We start from the raw sequence: 18,118 nt of genomic DNA on the forward strand, positions 1-18,118 counted from the left end.
GAACGGACCCCCTCGAGCCAGCCCGAGCCCGAACAAACTCGGCTGGGTAGCACCGCGTGCAACTCGGGGATCGGGGATCGGGGATCGCTCAAGACAGGACGAGGCAGCAGAGAGCAGGAACATGACCGTGACCATCCAAGCGTGGTTCAGCGGTGGCATGTCCGTCAGCGAGGGCTTTCGGAAATCTTGCTCGGCATCCTCCCTCTGCCAACCCTAGAGGATGGCTCCCTGCTAAGCCCGGCCAAACCGTCCACTTGCACGGGGCCAGGCCTTCATCACCACTCCACCCGTCCTGCACCTCGTTTCGCCTCGCTTGCTCATCACCCCTGGTGTCATGTAGCCAGCGCTTGAAACCACCTACGCCGTTGATTAAGGCGATACGACCAGTGTGGCGGTGTCCGTGTCCAGAACACCTGCTCAGCTGACGTTCAGACATGACGTGTTACTCCCCCCCCTGTCTGTGGGTGCCCATGTCCGTTCCCCTCATGTCTGGGCACCGTCAGGCCGCCGGTATCGCTCATCCCTAGCATCTCCCTACAATCCCAAAGCAAATAAGAAGAAGAAAAGAAATACCGCAAGCGAAAATTATTTTTCAGTGACAATTCCATCTAATTTCCCTAAACTCCGAGTTACGGCCGAAACACACTGGGGATGGCGCAGGTCGCAGCAGTGCTGGGGATGGCGATGTGCCGTGACGTGACGTTTCGGCGATGAGTAACAGAGTAGTATGTACAGAGATCAGCGGAATTCCTCAAGGCGGAGTTGCCGTGAGCGGAGCGACCGCAGGTGGCCAAAACGGCCCCCTCCATGCCCACACCCCGCTGGGTGGCGGTGTCTGCGTTGTTTTCTTCTCATGAAGCAGACTTCCCGGCCGCTTCACGTATTCAAGGGGTTGTTTGACGAGTATTCTATAGTGAGGTGGGGATACAGTGGGACGCTGGTTTGCACGACATATCTGATTAGCGACGCGCAGCAACGTAGTCACACAAAGACGCAACGCCGGGGCCACATCACCCTCTCTCGAGTGGGATGGAACGCGACCTCATCTCCAATTAGCCTGCGGTGGCATGGCTCCTCGCCTGACAGGTGGCACCGGTGAATTGCTTGCAAGGGCAGACGCAGGAGTCGACAGATCGGGGGAGGACCGGTGGACTGCCATACAGCTGCGGACAATGATCCGCAGATGGACGCCACATCCGAGAAACGAGGACACGACGGGTTACCAGCCCAGCAGCCCAGCGGGGCCGCAGCCTTTTTGATTGTACTGTAACAGCACCGCCATGAAGCCAGCCCTCGTGTTCGTGGACGGGACCTTCGTCAGCCACGGAATGCCACCACCAAACCAATGCTGTCGATGATCCCGGGAGGGCTGGGTGAGGGATGTGGGTAGCCCAGCCCGACGACGACGCGCGCAGCATTGTTTCTGCTTTTTGCACCCTGCCTCGCAGTCGTGGCGGCCGCCGATGAAAGGGTGTGAAGGACATGCCACTTGAGATTCTGTGCTCTGCGTTCCACGCCGCTGCACCTTTTTATGCCTGCGTGTCCTGTTGCCATAGAGCGCCAGAGGGGTTGGCCAGCGTCTCGAAATAGCGTGACGATAGGCCACCACGGTACCCGTGATCATTACAGACGACGGAATGTGGCACTGCGGAACCTTGTGGGTGCTGCGATGCGACCGCAGACGTTCATCGCCATCCGCAGTGTTACAAGAATCCTTGGGAACGCCTCGCCAGTACCGTGGGCAGAAAGGGTGTGGTACATATGCACTGGCCTCGAGCTGTGAGAACAGGCAAAGGAGTAGTGTCACGCGTGCGACAAAGGAGGGAGGACGTCGGACTGTTTGTAACACGGTTCCTGCGCACACTCCAGAGTGCCACGATGATCATTCTCATTGCCGAGCCCCATTTGAAGCATGCTACCTAGATGACCATTGTGGATGGCAATTAATACAGCCGCCTGAATCCTGGACATCGTCTCCATGCAGGTTTAGCAGCGACTGCCTATGCCGCTACTGGGTGATAGGACGGCCGAAAGTTGACAGTCTCGCTCTCAATGTCTCCTGGACCTGACAGAGGGCATCGCCCTTCGTTTGTGCGGGGGTGTGTTTAAAGTCATGGCTTTGCTTTGATGTTTATTCGAAAACATGAAATAAGCAGACGCTTGTTGTAAGGACTGCGCGTGAGTTGGAATTAATCCATGCGGCCAGAGAGTAAGTGCGTGGCAGCGGCACTGTCAGCTACGGCTAGCTGTAAGAGTTGGGCCGCGGTGCCGTTCTCAAGTAGCGGTACAGTCCCCAAAGTCCCATGTACCCATGCAGTTCTGCATTCCAGTCACAATGGGCGGGTCCCATTGGAAACACTGGAAGCGCACAGTGAACAAGCATTGCCAGCACCTGGCCTGTTCATAAGCCGCCCCTACAGACACCAAGCGGGACGCTTCTGTCGTCCTTCTCGAGGATCCATCTTGGCCGAGGACACCCAGTCAGCTTCTGTTCGAGGCCTCATTTAATAGCTTTCTGCATGGGGGAACAACTGTTGCTCGTCCCCCCTTCATGACCGTGACGTCAGCCACAGCCCCAGCAGCGTTGTTCCACCAACATTAGATATCATTCCGCCAGATAACCTCTACAACGACTTATAAAACCTATCTCTGCTGTCTGCGTCTGTCTACCTTCTCGCTTCTTAGTTCACTCCCTTCATTTGCCTCAAATATGCAATCTGGAAGTATGGATTGACAAGAATGTTCCTTTTTAGTGGTCTTCGTGGTTGATTTTCGTTTGGCCACATTGCTCTGGTTTTATCCAAACCTTCTCTGTCAGCATGGACTGGTCTCGCCGGGTCATGGCTTAACAAGTGTGGTCTGCTCGAACTTCTTTCATCGTGACCATCTTCTTCGTTCGGGCTGCACATACCGTTGCTGTTATCGGTAGCGTCAACGACGATACGTAAACTCGGCGAGCTCGGCGTTGTGTAGCTTCTTGTGGTCGGGGCTCAATTATTTCAATGGTCCGACCCAGAGAAACGACCTTGCCAGTGCCGCGTCACAATGTGTGCTGCTGTTGAGCTCTCAGCTGTTGGGGGAGGGGTAGTGATTTAATTGGGATATATTGGGTAACGTTGATATCCGCCAGCATAAGCTAGCCGGAATGGGCATAAGAACCAGGCGCTCGCCAATCTTTAACAAGACGACTTTGAAGAGACTGCGGCTTGATTCACAATCTGTGGAGTGTTATCTAGTCTGAAACGTTAAGCGAAAATGAATGTACTGTAGTGGCACAGTGACCTGCTAGAATCTGCGTTGCCGAGCTCTGGTTCAGTGAAGTGGTTTGCCAATGATTCACATGTGATCGCCACTTGAATGGCTTGAAGCGCTCCGAGTGACAAATCCTCTCTGCCACAGCTCGTCGCTCCTGCCGACCAATGCCGGCTTGAAAACAACCAGGCTCAATCTGAACTGAATGGTGGTGCATGCAGATTAATGCTTACAGATAATGTACAAAACCACTCCTTGGTGGGCAAACAGGGGATCATCTCCCCCAGAGGGCGGGAAAGATATTGACCGGTGTTTGGGTTGGGAGCAGAGAGCGTGTGTATAGGAGAGTGTTGCCGACAGACAAGGGCAGCACATCTAGGAGAAGAAGTACTGGCTGTCCTTGATGCGGTTGACATCAAACTCGCCGCGGGGAGGAGGAGGAGGCAGGACATCGCGGAAGCGAACAAACTCCACGCCCTCGATGATGGTCCTCTTGACATCGGTGCCACCGATGTCGGACACGTCAAGGACATCATCTTGGACGTCCTCATCCTCGTCCACCTCCTCTTCGGCGTTGAGAATTTTCTCGTCGGCAAAGGCCGCCTTCTCCTTGGTCGCGGCCGCCCTCTCCTGCTTCAATTCCAATTCACGCGCACGCTTCTTGTCAATGGTTGTCTCGACAAACCGGCTGCTTGTGTTGCCAACCGGGATCAAGTAGTCGCCGTAACGGTTCAAAAATTCGTCCCGCAGACTGCTGATAAGGCTGGAGCCGTGGAGGTGGATAAACGTGTCGCGAATGGTATCGGACATTCTCTCAACCGTCGACGCGTGAGTCCAATACGAGTCGTGGACCGAGGCAAAAGTAATGTCCTTCGTGTTACACATGACGGCGGTGAGAAGCATGTGGGTAGCGTCCAGTGAGTGAATAAAGTTGGGAGGGAATGCCGAAGCCTGCTTCAAGCCATTGACGGTGGAAGGGGCCTGAGGGTCGTGGATGAAGACGGTCTGGAGCGAGGTCATGACCTGTTTCTTGGCCTCCTTGCGGTAAGGCTGGGCGACCGGGAGGCCGAGGGGGCTGGTCCAGACGACGGCGGTCATGAGCTCTTGAGGGATACGCTCGCGGAAAGTGGGAACTTTCCTTGGCGGCCTGGAACCCTTCTTAGGGGGTGGCGGCACGGCCTGGGACTCCTGGGCCGCAGCGTACACACGTTCGGCGCTGATGGACTTGGAGATGAGACGAGCACAGAGGGTGAGCCAGTCCTGGATCGCCTTGGCACCAGCGAACAGGTCACCGATGGAGGCGAGCACCTTCTTGGCGACGTAGCCGGATACGTGGTACAGCTCATCTGAAGGGATGCCACCACGGGCAGCAAGCTGACGACTAATCTGGTCGCGAGCACCGATGAAAGTGACACCGTACACGGTGGTCATGACGGTTTGCTTCACAATCTTGCGGCTGAGGGGACCGTCGATCCACTGGGCGATGGGAACGTTGTTCGCCCGGTCCTCTGCGATCGACGCATTGACGAGTTCGGCAACACCGTTGTAAATGTCGGCAGGACGGTCACCCTTCTCGAGGTTGACCGCCTGGGCACCACGGACGTCACCACCAAGCGCGGCATAGTGTTGCATGCCGTTGCACGTACCGTCCTGGTGGACAGGGAGCGACGACATGAACTGAGTCGGGTCCTCGGAGCGGAGAGCTGCGGCCAGCTCGAAGCAGCATGCCAGACACTGCCAGGGGTCTTCAGCCTTGAGCCACCAGCGGCTGCCACCAAGCGGGTCGTCGGCAGAGTCGAACACGTCAGCCTCGTGCTTTTTGGCAAAGTCGACACGCTCCTCAAACGACGCCTTGTCAAAGCCGTAGAGGTTGGCAAGATGGATCTGGAGCCACTTGAGACCGGAGGTACCGAGAGGCTTGGCAACACCAAACGTGAGGAGACCACGGCAGAGGTCATCACCAACAGGTGACAGGTGTGGGGGAATCGGGTACGCGCGGCCACGGAAGTCCAGGTTGTGAGGAATGTAAAAGACGTCGTTGACGTACGACCGCGCAATCTCGAGGTTGTAATTGTACTTGCAGCGCTCGCCGTGGTCCTTGGCTTGCTGCAGGGCAACGGCCCTGTACCTGTCAATGTAGTCGGAACGCACGCTGGGGTCGTTCTCGCGGGGGTCGGGCTTCTCGGGGTAAATGTATTCGGACTTTTCGACAGACGCAGGAATGTCGCCAATGGCGTCGCCATCGTTCCAAGCCTTGAGGACAATGTCAAACACACCACGGTTGATACGCCAGGGAGTCGATGACAGCACATCAAGGCCACGATACACGTCCTTGAGGAGACCCTTTTTGCAAGACTCTTCGATGTAGTTGGCCTGTTCCTTTGAATCCTTGAAGCGCATCATCTGGACCTGGCTCGCGAGGTAGGCACCGTCCTGGAATGAACTCCAAGGACGAGGCTGCACAAGCATAGGGAGATGCTTGGGGTGGATAACCTGGCGAAGAGAGTCTGTGCCAAGGCACCGGGCAACCTCGGGGTTGACACGGATAACGCCGAGCTTCTTGCCACGCACATATTCGTAGCTGTGCGAGAAGACGGGCTGAGTCTCGGAGATGATCTCATCGGTAACGGGGTCCCGGGCACGACGTTCAACCCTGGCGGTTTCGATGAGACCCTCGACAAGGAAGGAGCCGACAGAGATCTGCATCATCTGGGTCCAGTTGGGCGTCCATACGGAACCCAGCTCAGTGGTCGCGGTTCCTGCGGTGGAAGTGTTGCCGTCGAGAGGCAACGAATCCTTGTGCGGATTCTGGGCATGCCACGTCCTCGTAATCTGCACGCGGTCGGGCCTTTTGGTGTGCTTGTCAAGGGAGCTCTGCCAAGCGAGAGACTTTTTGCCAGCGACCTGGCGGATGGTCTCGGCACGGTGTTCGCCCTCAACGGCCTTGCCGACCGCCATGATACCACGTAGCGTCTTCATACCATCTGTGATACCGCCCGAGCCAACCATGCGCATGAGCTCGAGAATGGTGACGAGGGCCAGTTTCTTGGGGGGCAGAACCGTAAGGTAAACGAGCATGGTGGTATCCTTGATTGTTTGAGTCGATGACCACTTGGACTGAAGGTCTTCGGGGTTCCTGTTGTCCTTTTGGCGCATCTCGCCAATCTTAGATTCGAGGTAGGCGGTAAGAGCGGTATGCCATTCATACATGTGCTTTTGGAGGCCCTTACGCGACAGATTGCTGTTGCCCACAAGCTCCGTCAGGCCGGCCAGCTCGAGCTGCCGGGCAGTGTGCTGAAGTTCGGCTTCGGCAGCCTCGTATGAGGCCTGCTCCAACTGCATCTGACGATTCCTTGACGTTGTGGGTGCCTCGATGTGAGCAAGGGTTCTGCGCAGGTTTTCGATCATGAAGCGCGTGTTCAAACCGCCGTCTTTGCCGGCCTGGTTGTCGACGGTATTGTCACGCCGCTCGAGAAGGGGCTTGACTTCGGGAAGCGGTTCAGACTGCTCGACCATGGCACGGCGCTTGAGGATGGGGCGATAATCCTCAACCTGATCCGTAACGATCTTGTTGTTGCCGCGAAGGGCAGATTCCTGCACAACGTCCAAAATACGGCTGAGGGAGGGCTCCGTGACGCCGTCCACAAACGCGGGCAGCCCAATCGTCTCAATGTAGGGAAGAATGTCAGTCATGGGCGAACCAGAGCTTGCACTGTCAGCTTTATTTCTTGGACGGGCACAGGACTTTTGCACTTACTTGTAGAGACCGTCAAACCAAGCACGGTACAGCAAGATGCCATTGTCCTCAAGCGCCTTGAGACCCTGCAGTCCAGGCTGGGTTCCGGGTTCCGGAAGGGGCATGCCATGCTCCTTGGCCTTCCATTGCTCCCACTCGACCACAATTCCTCCAGCACGAAGACGCCACGTCCTAGCGGTCGACTCGGGGAGGGTTGCGTCGGTGAGGAGACTCAGCGAGCCCGTGATGACGGACGCCCAGGCCTCGGCAGGAGGGTAGGGCACAATGCCCTCCTTGGCATCGGACATGAGCTGGCGGAAGATTTGGAACGCGCGAGGGACATACTCCGGACGCGAAGAACCCAGGCTCAAGATCGAGATCATGTCAATGTTGGACGTCGTCTGGTAAAGGCTAGCGTGCCTCGAACCTGGAGGGGGGGTGACAGTAGGTGGCAGTGGGGAGGGAAGGGAAACAATCGGCCGGGGAGCAGTGTTGAACGAATGCGGCTCAGGATCGGCCTTGGGAGTGGTGGTGTACGATACACCGCCAGTCGACGCTGACGACGAGGCAGTAGCCACTGCAGGAGTGGCAACTGGCGTGGAGGGGGCAGTGTATTGGCGAAGGCCACTCAGGCGGGCCGTCGAGGTGAGCGGCACGCGGCGAGCAGCAATGTTGATGCGGGTGCGCAGCATGATGGTTAAAATAAGGGTATTCGAAAAAGGAGAGAGGTAGAAGGGGAGGGTGGAAGGACGCGGACGCGGACCAGTCTTGCAACAAGGGTTGTTGTGAGACGTCAAGCAGTGGGCTGTCGTGTGCAAGCAGTTGCTGTGTTCTTGGGCTGCGGTGGGCGGCCCTTTTGGGGTAGGGGGCGGGGTTGATCCCTTGTGAGCTATCTAGCGGTGATAGACCCCCTAGAGGCTTGTTGGATAAGGCGGAGAGGGGGGAACGAGATGGAGAAGAGAGATGGAGGAGAAGTTGGATGAGGAGAAGGAGACAAAAGAATGGACCAGGCTGCAGGCGGGGGCCGTTGGAAAATCGCATTCGCGGCAAGGCGGGTCACGTGACACCCCCGGGCGGCAACGGAGCCACAGCCACGTGGGAATTTCTAATCCTATTTACTCTAACCCTCTAATCCTCTAGGGGAAATTAGGCGTGTATTTACTAATTCCCCCCCCCTGTCGTTTAATACCCGGCCATTCATTATCCATGGCCGGTGTGGGGCCTCTGAGCGGGCCATGGGGTCTTGTCTGTCTGTCTGTCTTGCATCTCTCTCGTCGACACTACCTATTCACATCCCTTTCGGCACCCATGACAGCGTCCCCGGCACTCCAGACGCTGGTGGGCCGCGTACAAGGTGACCTCCTACACGAGCTCAAGGTACTCAAGAACAGCATCATCGGCAACACTTGGAAAAAGGTGGAACATGCAGGCGATGACGCTCTGTTGGTCTTGTGAGTCGCGTCGTATCGCGGTCCGTTGCCACAGCACGTACATCACAATGTGCTGCAGACCGTCCGTAAAACCCTCGCTCAACCTATTTAGCCTCTTGGAACTGCTAGTCGTGCCAGAAGAAGACGATGCTGTCGGCGCCGACATTGTATGCGAAACGGCCGTCATTATCGGCGCTCTATCTAGCGCTGGTGCCCTCACCCTCCGCCCTCTACTCGGCGAGCGTGTCCCGGCCAGGCTGGTGGGCGTGGTTCGTACTCTTCCCGCAAACCACCCTGCCGCGTCACGCATGCTGCCTCCAATCCTACGTGGGCTGCGCAATGTCCTCGGCGCAACAGCAGATGCAGTGTGGGGCCACATGTGGGGTGTTGGCGCCGAGCAAAAGGTTGTTGGTACCGGGTTGGTTGGCGATGATGTGCTGCGTCCAGCTCGAGTCCGCAAGGGTCGGGCATCGCAGTGGCGGGCCGATGCGGTAAGTGCTCTAGGCATTGTGTTTGAACCTGCAAACCGGACGGCCCTCCTGAGTCTCATCGACGTCCATCCAGACAACAACCACATCCTGTTACCTCTCTACCAGCTCCTCGCGCGTCTTATTGCCCTTCCTTCCCATCGCGAGGCATTTGCTCCAGCCTCGGAGCCGTTCGTTATCCACCATCTTCTCGAAACGCTATGCGACTGCTGGTCTCGTGGCCGCCGACCACAGCCCAGGTTGTTGGAAGCCGCTCTCGACCTGCTCGCCGCTTTGGTCAAGGGCCAGCCCAACATTGCCACTGTGGTGCGCGAGTGGGACGTGTCGGGCGTCTTGGACCCAGACGACACAGCAGCAGCAACTGGAGTCATTGGCCTTCTTGTCCAGCTGCTCGAGACCGGTCCACCAGGCGTTCGCATTGCTGTCGCCAACTGCCTCACAAACATTATAAAGGCCGACAAGGGGTTCCACGCCCGTGACCGCGTCACCCTCAACCTCACAAATTTGAACCTTCTCAATGTCGTTATCAAGCTCCTTCGCACCGAGGCCGTAGAAGAACGCGTAAAGCTGTGCTTTGTCCTCGGTACGTTCACGAACGCCCCCCCCCACACACACACGCGCTGCGGCCCAAACACTGCGCTCAACCCCCATGCTAACCTCTTTTTGCAGCCGCGCTGGTATCAGACGACGAACGGCTGCAAAAGGCAGCAGCAGAGCAAGGGTGTCCCACTCAACTGATTGGCATGTTGGTTGAGGTGGACGCCGACGAGCTGAGAAGCGAGATGGGCCACGAGGCCGCGAGTCGGTCACGCGAAGGCGCACTACTCGCCCTGGCGGCCCTGTGTTTCCAGTACGAGCCCACACGCTCTCTCATCGCCGACGCGTCCCCTCCGGTTCTCCCACTCGTGTGCTCTGCCCTCTCGCACCCCAGCTATGGCGTCCGCGCCGCTGCATGCCAGCTTGCCCGTGCTCTCAGTCGCACCGTCGCCATCCTGCGTACCAGCCTCGTCGACTCGGGCGTCGGCGAAGAGGTTGTCGAGACGCTCAAGCGCGAGGTAGCCCGTCGCCGTGCCGATGCGGTTGATGGGCCTGTCGACAGCGATGTATGGGACGTGACGGTTGAAGAAGAGCTCGGTGACCGCGCATGGACCGTCGAAGTGGCGGCGACCGCTACCTTGTCCAACCTTATTGTCGACTTTTCGCCGCTGCGATCTAAATTTGTCGCATCAGGAGGTATCGAGCTCCTCGTCGAACTCACAAGTTCGCCGTACGAGCCACTTTCGCTTAATGCGCTTTGGGGGCTCAAGAATGTGACATATCACGCTTCCGAGGGCATAAAGGCCGACGTCATGAACCAGCTGGGTTGGGACGCCATGCGCACCTTTCTTTCCCGACCGACCGTGACCGTCGTTCGGGCTCAGGCACTCGGTATCTTGCAAAACTTGACAGATGTTCAGAACGCATCCGACTTGAACCGTTGGCTCGAGAGCCTGGGCACCGATTTCCTGCTCGACGTCCTCGAGCAAGCGATTGAAGAAGAAGAAGTCCTGGCCGAACCGGCGCTTTACATTTTAAGCCAGATTGCCTTGGGAAACGAACGTCACCGGTCGGCCCTGACAGCCCGCGTCGAGCTGCTGGAAACACTCTCAAAAGCCCTCAACTCGCGCAACGACCAGATCCGTACTCCCGCCTTGCGCACACTCCGCCACTTGATTGAGAGTAACTCGCGCTCTCAACGTCCCCGCCAAGCCATCGTCGACCTACTTCAGCCATACCATCTCAAAGTCCGTCTGCGCGAGATTGCAGAATGTGCACCGAGCATTACGGTTCGGCAGAGCGCGGTTTCAGTGCTGGACCTCCTCGACCGCGCACGTACTTAACTTGCGGAGGACTGAGGAAGAAATAAACAAACCTACAGAAACGAAACGTAAGGTCTGAAGATTGTGCCAGATGGTATTTCATGCATGTCATTGTTGTAGCAAGGTTATCCCCGTTTTGTTTTACACCACCTTGAGCAACAGCCCTCCTCCCGTGGCGGCCTTGGCCACGTCCGCAGCCTTGACAACAGTCGCAAACTCGCCGTGGAGGTTGGCCGCTGTAACTTTGATAATCGTGTCAGCGGGCACCACCTCGCCGTCGGGCGTCGTTTGGTCGAATGCGTGCGTTGCATCCAGCACGAACCACACGTTGAATCCGAGGTTGCCGCCGACACGGGCCGTGGTCTCGCAGCAGTGGTTGGTCGTGATTCCACAAACAACCACGTCGTTAATCCCGTGGCTACGCAACCACGCGGCCATGTCTGGTGTGCCGTGGAACGACGAGTTGACGCCCTTGTGCACATGTAGAGCCGGTGTCGTCGTGTTTCGGTTCATGAGGAACGGCTTGAACGCACGCCCCGGGTTGGATTGGTGGAACAGTGATTGGGGCGAAGACGATTCATGCTGGACGTAGATTATGGGTCGTGAGGTGTGCTCCCACGTGTCAAGGAGGAGGGCGACATTCGTGTCGGCGGACTGCGTGGACCGCCGGCCCCAGTACGTTTGATCTTCGAACGCTAGCTGGACGTCAACGACGATCAATGCCGCGTTGGCAGGTAGTGGGACTGTTGCGGACGGCATGTGGGAATGGGTCGAGTTTTGGCTGCCGAAGGCGCAGCCTTATATGGATGGTTCAACTTGGTGACTCATCCGAGCTAAGTGAGATGGCGTCATCGATTCGATTGTACAGTGTATGCTCCGATGCTCGGGACGGGAAAGCATCAGACCCGTAGATGCCGTTTGGTGCTCGAGGTGAATGACAATGGGTGGGGGCCATGCATACACAGCAGCAAATACAAGGTGATGGAAATGGAAGCCAACGGCGAAGCGTTTTACGACGGACGGAAGTCGAGCTGGCCGACGATGAGAGGCCACACTGGAATGGGTCAGCCGCCATGCGCACTCTCCAAGCTCGCCTCACTCACCCTCTTCAAAGCCCACATGTTTGCCGTCCCTGATCTGTTTCCAGATGTTTTGCATCGTGTCCGACTTTTTAATCTCGCTCCAGTGCTTGAGGAAGAATGCCACTTGAACCTAATCGCCCGTTAACAAAACTGGTGCTCATGTCCTTGTGCTATACCCACCTTGCGGACGTCCTCAAATGTCGAACTGAAACGGCTAAACACCTCCGCGGGGATATTTGCCGCGGTCAGTTGGCCGACAATATGCTGGAACGCACGGAGCTTGAGTGCCGGCAAATCAAGCTTGTCAGCTAGGCGATAGACTGCTTTCGCAGAGACTGGACGGGGGCCGACGATGGCCAAGACGTTGCCACCCTCGTCGCTGCCGCCGAGGCTGGTTGCCATGCCGCGTTCCGAGAGCCAGGCGGCAATCCATTCACGACGGCTGCGGGGCTCGCCTGCGGCTTGGACGGTGGTTGAGCCAGACCGGCTGTGGCGCGAGCGTTCGGCAAAGGATGAAGAGAGGGGTGCAAAGTAGATGACGTCGGTGTATAGCTGAGATGTGTCAGTTTCTCAAGCGCGCAAAGAGCGTAGACTCACCCAGTACAACACCGCCCACCACGTGCTCCAAGCTGCGTCGCGGACAACCACGCGCGTCTTCTTGGGTCCGAGCGAGTGAGCAGTCGACCGCGCGCGCTTGCGTTGCACCACCGGCGCTGCGGGCTTGGGCTCGGTCGGCGGAGCATCGTCCGGGTTACCACCACCTTGTTCCGGTGTTTCGCCTCCGCCGTCAGTGGCCTCGACGCTGTGATCTTCCTCCTCCTCCTCCTCATCGTCCCGCTCGTTATCCCGGTTGCTTATATCGGGTTTGGTGGATTCCCCCTCTTCACGAGTGGGAGCAACAGACGATTCGTCTCGGGTGGTGGTACTGCTCGTGTTGATGGTGCCGGTAGTGGTGGGAGTGACAGTCGGGCCTGCCAGCAGGTCTGACAGCTCATCCTCTTCATCACTGTCGGACAAGTTGTCGAGGCCATCATCCGCATCGTCGTCATCGTCGTCATCACTCAACGTTCCTTCTACCTCGCCAAAGCCGCCGTGAAACATGGCGTCAAAGTACTCGCACCGGTTGAGCAGCTTCTTGTTTGCATACACGCGCCGAGGGGGCGGGCGGTCGCCAGCAATGCCGCGTGCGCGGAGAGAGGGGGCTGGGATGACAAACTCAATGTCAGAGTACACTGGTGGGTTGCGGTCAGTGGAATATCGAAAAGGTTCGGTGCAACTCACTTGGATCGTCAAGCATGTCGCCGACTGCTGACACGAGGTCGCGTGGCACGATGCGCTTGGGCCCGCCGGCTGCGAGGGTTCCACCAGCAACACCGCCCGATGCTCCGTCTCCACCAGACCAGGCGAGCGAATTGGGACTGCCAGAAACGGTTCCAGGACGGCCAGGTTGTCCCAAGCCAAGCCAGTATCCAGCTGGGGGCTGGGGCTGTGCCGATATGGTGCACACAATCACGAAAGAGTCGCTGGCCACGACGGCCGGGTGCAAGAACAGCTGGTCGCGTTTGCCAAACTGCTGCCAGCCCCAGTTGGCCGTTTTAACTGCGAACGTGTGGTCGCTCGCGTCTTTGGAGGCAATGGCCGCCAGCTTGCCTGTGCGTTCCTCGTGCACCTTGACTTCAAAGCGGAACCACCACAGGCCCTTGCGCACCCATTTGTTGCCGATACCTTGCTCGCGCTCCTGTGTAGTCGGCTGTGGGGATTAGTTGCGGTACATATGGCGGCGGCATCGATCAGCACCAGTAACACCGCCCGTGGGTAGTGGTGGTGGTGGGTGAGACTCTGTGTTGACTGTTACTCACCACACACGACAGGTACAAGCTGGCATACTCGCCACCCTGCACGCCAGAGTTGGGGTACCACAGCACCTCCCACAGATTGTCCGGGTCACCAAAGATGGCGGACTTGATGCACTTGCTGTGAGCGGAGGTCGTCAGCGTCGGCGTCGTTTCGCTGTTCGGGAACTCGTCACTGATCGCAGCACCACGCCTAACGGGCGCTGGTCTCTTTCGTGCAAAAGACCCCATGGCGACCACTCACGACTTGGCATCGCCTTTACTTGTCTCGTACATGGCCCGAAGGCCGCTGAGCCGCCATTCTAACGAGACGGTGGTGGTCTCTGCAAATTCAAGGCTGGTCGGTGGAGCTGCTGGCGTGGATGTGACTGTGTCGCGTCGACGTCAGCAGCATGTCATGGTACGAGAAACATCACCACTGCCAATGGCTCTCACGCACCTTGCAAATGGTCTCTTCCCGAGTGTACGGGCGCTGCCTGTTGAGCGGTGGCCATGGCGGCGAGACGGAGATGCGTAGAAGAGGTGCCGAAGACGTGGGTAGAACGAACGAACGGACGTCAAACGTCAAGTTGCCGTGTGGGATTGCGGTAATCCGGCCCATCCGAGCGGTCATGGCGTCATTAATATCCACCTGTTGCCGTCCAGCCGTCAGTCCTCCCTTTGACAACCAGACACATGCATCACGAGGTACTTTGGACCTTCCATAGCCGTCGTCACCATCGTCTTGGACTCTATGCATAGCACGCCTGGTGCACTGAGGCGATGAAAGGGAACTATGGATGTGGTGGTCCGTGTCACGTGACATCTATTTGGTTCCGCCGCTCAAGTCATTGTTGTTGACGGTTGACGCACCCTGTTGGGAGTGTTCTTGTTGCAGCTGTTGGCATCAGTCGTTCACCATTCTTGCCACAATGACCACCTCCGACTCAGACGAGCCAATACCCATCGATCCCCCTCCAAACCCACAGCCACATCCCTCACGCAATCGCACAACGCGCTCCTCACGATCCACCACCTTTGCCCCGTATCAAGACGACGACACTGTCCCCGTCCCAGCTCCCGCGCGTCGCGGGCGTCCACGCAAGAACGTTTCCACGACCACTGCACCTGTTAAGCGTAAAGATGATGATGACGACGACGAGGAGGTTGTCTTCGTTGGCGAAACGGTCATACAGGGTCTCGCGGCGCGGTTTGCCTTTGGCGGAGGCAGCGGCGCGAGTACGGCTATGAGCACCAGCACGAGCACACGGTCTACAACACCGGCGTCAAGAGCCAGAGCCACCAGGACACCCCTGTCTCGCGCTACGCCTTCGTCAACGTCGGATTCCAATGCTCCTGCCCCTCCTCCACTCCCACTGGTTGACAAGACGGTGCCGGTGCCTGACTGGCTCGGTCAACCTAGGATCCTCCTTCAGCTTTCGCGTTGTGTCGTGTGCCACCGCGACTTTAAGAAGCAGTCAGGAGTTGAGAGATGGGTACGTCTAGGTCGCTGTTTTCCTTTATGTATGGCCCCGAGCAACACACTAAATCACTCAGCACCACATCTCCACGTGTCTGCCTCCTCTCTTTCGCCCCCCAAACGACCCACCTGACCTCAAGTCGCTCCTCATTGAGGCTCTCGAACCCCACAACAAGCAATCGCTTCTTGAGCACCGCACAGCACGTGCAGACGATGTGGTTCGTGCTGCTGGCCTAATTGTGAACCCTCGTGAACGCCGTGGACCCAAGCTCAAGGTCACGACTGTCAAGGCTTCGCATGAACGTGAAGATTGGGAGGATCAAGTCCACGAGCGCGTCCTCGACCTCGTCGGCGAGCCGAGCTCCCCTCGTTCCTACTCATCTCCGTCCATATCACCTCCTCATTCTCGTTCGCATTCTCTCTCGCCCACGCGTTCTCGTTCACCGCGCTCGAGGACTCGTTCCCCTCGCCGCTCGTCCCCCGATATGCTGCCGCCAACTCAGCCACTGGGCGAGTCATCGCTTGCTTCAGAGTTTGCTCGGCCGCCGCGAACTCGCTCTCCAAGCCCACAGTATGACCTCCTTCTTCAAGCTCCGCCCGTTATTGGCCTCTCTCAGGCCGTTCGAGACTCCTTTTTACGGGAGCAGCAGGACCTGAGCAACCGCTCTGACCTGGCCCTGGGTCAAGCCAAGCGCCGCCGTGCGCTACTCGAGGACGAAGATGACTTTGGAGGTTTCTCGTCTCAACGCGTCCCCTCGGATCGTGACCGTGAACGCCCAAGATCCTCCAGCCGTTCAGTCGCTCAATCTTCACCCTCTACCCATCCGTCCGTTCAACCTCGCCGCAACAACAACTTGCCCATCGAGCCTGGTCCGCCGCCACAGCAGCCCTTTCGACAAAGGGGAGGCGCGCATGGTCCAGGGCGCCTTCCCGAGACGTCTGGGACCAGTAGCAGCGACAACCAAGATGAGCGAGAGCGTGCACGCGCTGCCCGTCTGCGAGCTATCATGGCCGGCAGAGCGTGAGCGTGACCGTGAGCGAGAGAACGAAGGGGAGGTGGACGCCGTGTCCGACGCAGTCTCAAGCTTGTTCTTGTCAACCGCCAACAATCAATTAGCGCCAATCATCCTGTCACCATACACAGTCTCAGATGACGAGTCCTTGGACACCGTTCCGGAGCGTCTCATTGATTCTCCTGTGGAGCATCTTCACACCGCATCGATGACACTCTCCCCGAACTCGCCCGACCTGCCACTGTTCACGTCACCCCCTTCGGTGCCGAGCCGTCCGTACCCTGACGTTGTCATTGTCCTATCTTCCGACTCTGAGGAGGCTGATTGCAACGATCCGGCGTGGGGCGATGCTGCCATGCTCGTCTGGGATGGAGACGTCAATGGTAGCAGTGACGGAGAGGGCAAGAACAGTGGACATGGGGAAGCAGGGCCCGCCGTCAGCGACAGCGAAGAGGACAGCTGGGGCACATGGGACCAGGACGCATGTCTGCACTGGGACGTGGATGGCGACGTGGGCGTGCGAGAGGAGGAAGAAGAGGAAGATGAAGAAAACGAAGAAGAGGATGAGGATGAGGATGATGATGAAGAGGAAGCTGGAGGTATGGGCGGGTACGACGAAGAGCTCGAACACAGCAATCCCCAGGACGACGCCGACGCCGATACGCCAAGCCAGATTCCCGACTACGCGTCCTGGGACACTGCTCGGCTTCAGGTGAGCCTCGACTGCCATGATCCGGAGCTGACAACAATAGCGTTTGGTCAAGGGGTTTGGATACCGCCTCAGCACTCAGCGCGCTACACTGGTCAAGATTGCCAGCGAGTGTTGGATGGCGCAGCACCCTTCATCCGTGCCCCGGCCTGTGGCTACTTCCAGGGCGGCAGGGATGAGAAAGGGTCACGGTACGGGCAAGGCGTCGGTTGCCAGACCACGAAAGCTCGCAGCAACACGCAGCAAGCGTCGAACGCGTACAGCAAGAAGCGATGAGGACGAGGACGAGGACGAGGGCGAGGGCGAAGACGAGAACGAAAATGGCGTTCACGATGTCGACCCCGACTCTGCAACACCTGCATGCACGGACAAGAACGCTACTCTCGACCGCCAGTTCTACAACATGATTCACGGAGACACCCAGCTGTACCTTCGCGTACTGAGGTACGAGCCGATTGCGTTTGACGAGCTCGCGAGCCGAGCTGTGCAGCTAGGGATCAAGCGGAAAGGGTGGAAGTCGTTGTTGAAGGAGTTTTTGGATAAGCGGGTGAGTTGGCCTTGCTCTGAGTTTGCAGGGGCCAGTTGTTGGTCCGCGACCGAAGCAGCGCTGACGACGTCTAGGGCGTGACCTATTACACCTCGGATCCCACAGCGCCCCGCAGGCGATACTAAGCATGTGTGCATGGGTGTGACAGAGAGCGAAAGGGAGACGGAGAGTAGCAGCAGCAGCAGCAGCAGCAGAATAGCATAGCAAGGACGTTGTGTATTGTAGTCCCAGTACGAGCTTGTATTGTCGCCCCGCGCCCTGACGTCATGTTGGAACCCTCGGACAAAGCCGGTTTTGATGGGTTGCTCCTGGTCCCCCTTCAAGTCTCTCCTAGGTTTGTGTGATCCTGGGGTACTTTTGTTCTTGTTCTTCTTTGTCTTTGCACTCGGTTCTACCTGCGCGTCGTTTTGACGGTCAGGAGAGAGACACCGCACACTAAAATGGGTCCTGCTCCTCCCGGTCCCGACAGGCCCCCATGATGGCCCCCATGAGGCAACCCCACCGGATCTCTCGCAGTTCGTTTCACCCGGCGCTGAATGTCCATCTCGCTCCGAGAGCAATGTTGTGGTGGGCGTGCACTGAGGGGTCGTTGCGATCCATGGCATGATGAGAGACTCACAAGAAGAGACGCAGAGAAGAGAGAGGGCAATAGACTGCCTCCCCTCACTCGGTTACTTTACCACCCCATCA

The 18,118-nt window shown here is 57.9% G+C and overlaps 5 protein-coding genes across 5 annotated transcripts; 2 read left to right on the forward strand and 3 right to left on the reverse strand.

Annotated features, from left to right (window-relative positions):
• Positions 1 to 3,627: 3,627 nt before the first annotated feature.
• Positions 3,628 to 7,680, reverse strand: RPO41 (DNA-directed RNA polymerase; the record flags this gene model as incomplete). Its single annotated transcript, XM_028621045.1, has 2 exons — positions 3,628 to 6,958; positions 7,010 to 7,680. 2 exons carry the CDS (start codon positions 7,678 to 7,680, stop codon positions 3,628 to 3,630), a joined length of 4,002 nt encoding a protein of 1,333 aa, XP_028471680.1.
• Positions 7,681 to 8,296: 616 nt separating this feature from the next.
• EHS24_005523 (uncharacterized protein) lies at positions 8,297 to 10,786 on the forward strand (the record flags this gene model as incomplete). The annotated part of the gene is made up of 3 exons (XM_028621046.1): positions 8,297 to 8,439; positions 8,531 to 9,489; positions 9,576 to 10,786. The coding sequence occupies 3 exons, from the start codon at positions 8,297 to 8,299 to the stop codon at positions 10,784 to 10,786; spliced, it is 2,313 nt and encodes a 770-aa protein (XP_028471681.1).
• Positions 10,787 to 10,906: 120 nt separating this feature from the next.
• Positions 10,907 to 11,524, reverse strand: EHS24_005524 (uncharacterized protein; the record flags this gene model as incomplete). Its single annotated transcript, XM_028621047.1, has 1 exon — positions 10,907 to 11,524. The coding sequence occupies one exon, from the start codon at positions 11,522 to 11,524 to the stop codon at positions 10,907 to 10,909; it is 618 nt and encodes a 205-aa protein (XP_028471682.1).
• A 251-nt stretch (positions 11,525 to 11,775) lies between these two features.
• Positions 11,776 to 14,194, reverse strand: EHS24_005525 (uncharacterized protein; the record flags this gene model as incomplete). Its single annotated transcript, XM_028621048.1, has 8 exons — positions 11,776 to 11,819; positions 11,869 to 11,977; positions 12,028 to 12,399; positions 12,445 to 13,079; positions 13,129 to 13,597; positions 13,707 to 13,893; positions 13,945 to 14,068; positions 14,140 to 14,194. The coding sequence occupies 8 exons, from the start codon at positions 14,192 to 14,194 to the stop codon at positions 11,776 to 11,778; spliced, it is 1,995 nt and encodes a 664-aa protein (XP_028471683.1).
• Positions 14,195 to 14,611: 417 nt separating this feature from the next.
• Positions 14,612 to 17,553, forward strand: EHS24_005526 (uncharacterized protein; the record flags this gene model as incomplete). Its single annotated transcript, XM_028621049.1, has 5 exons — positions 14,612 to 15,175; positions 15,237 to 16,180; positions 16,245 to 16,884; positions 16,925 to 17,428; positions 17,503 to 17,553. 5 exons carry the CDS (start codon positions 14,612 to 14,614, stop codon positions 17,551 to 17,553), a joined length of 2,703 nt encoding a protein of 900 aa, XP_028471684.1.
• Between the last annotated feature and the right edge of the window lie 565 nt (positions 17,554 to 18,118).

Source organism: Apiotrichum porosum (genome assembly GCF_003942205.1).
Source record: "Apiotrichum porosum strain DSM 27194 chromosome Unknown scaffold_24, whole genome shotgun sequence".
Taxonomy (NCBI): Eukaryota; Fungi; Basidiomycota; class Tremellomycetes; order Trichosporonales; family Trichosporonaceae; genus Apiotrichum; species Apiotrichum porosum.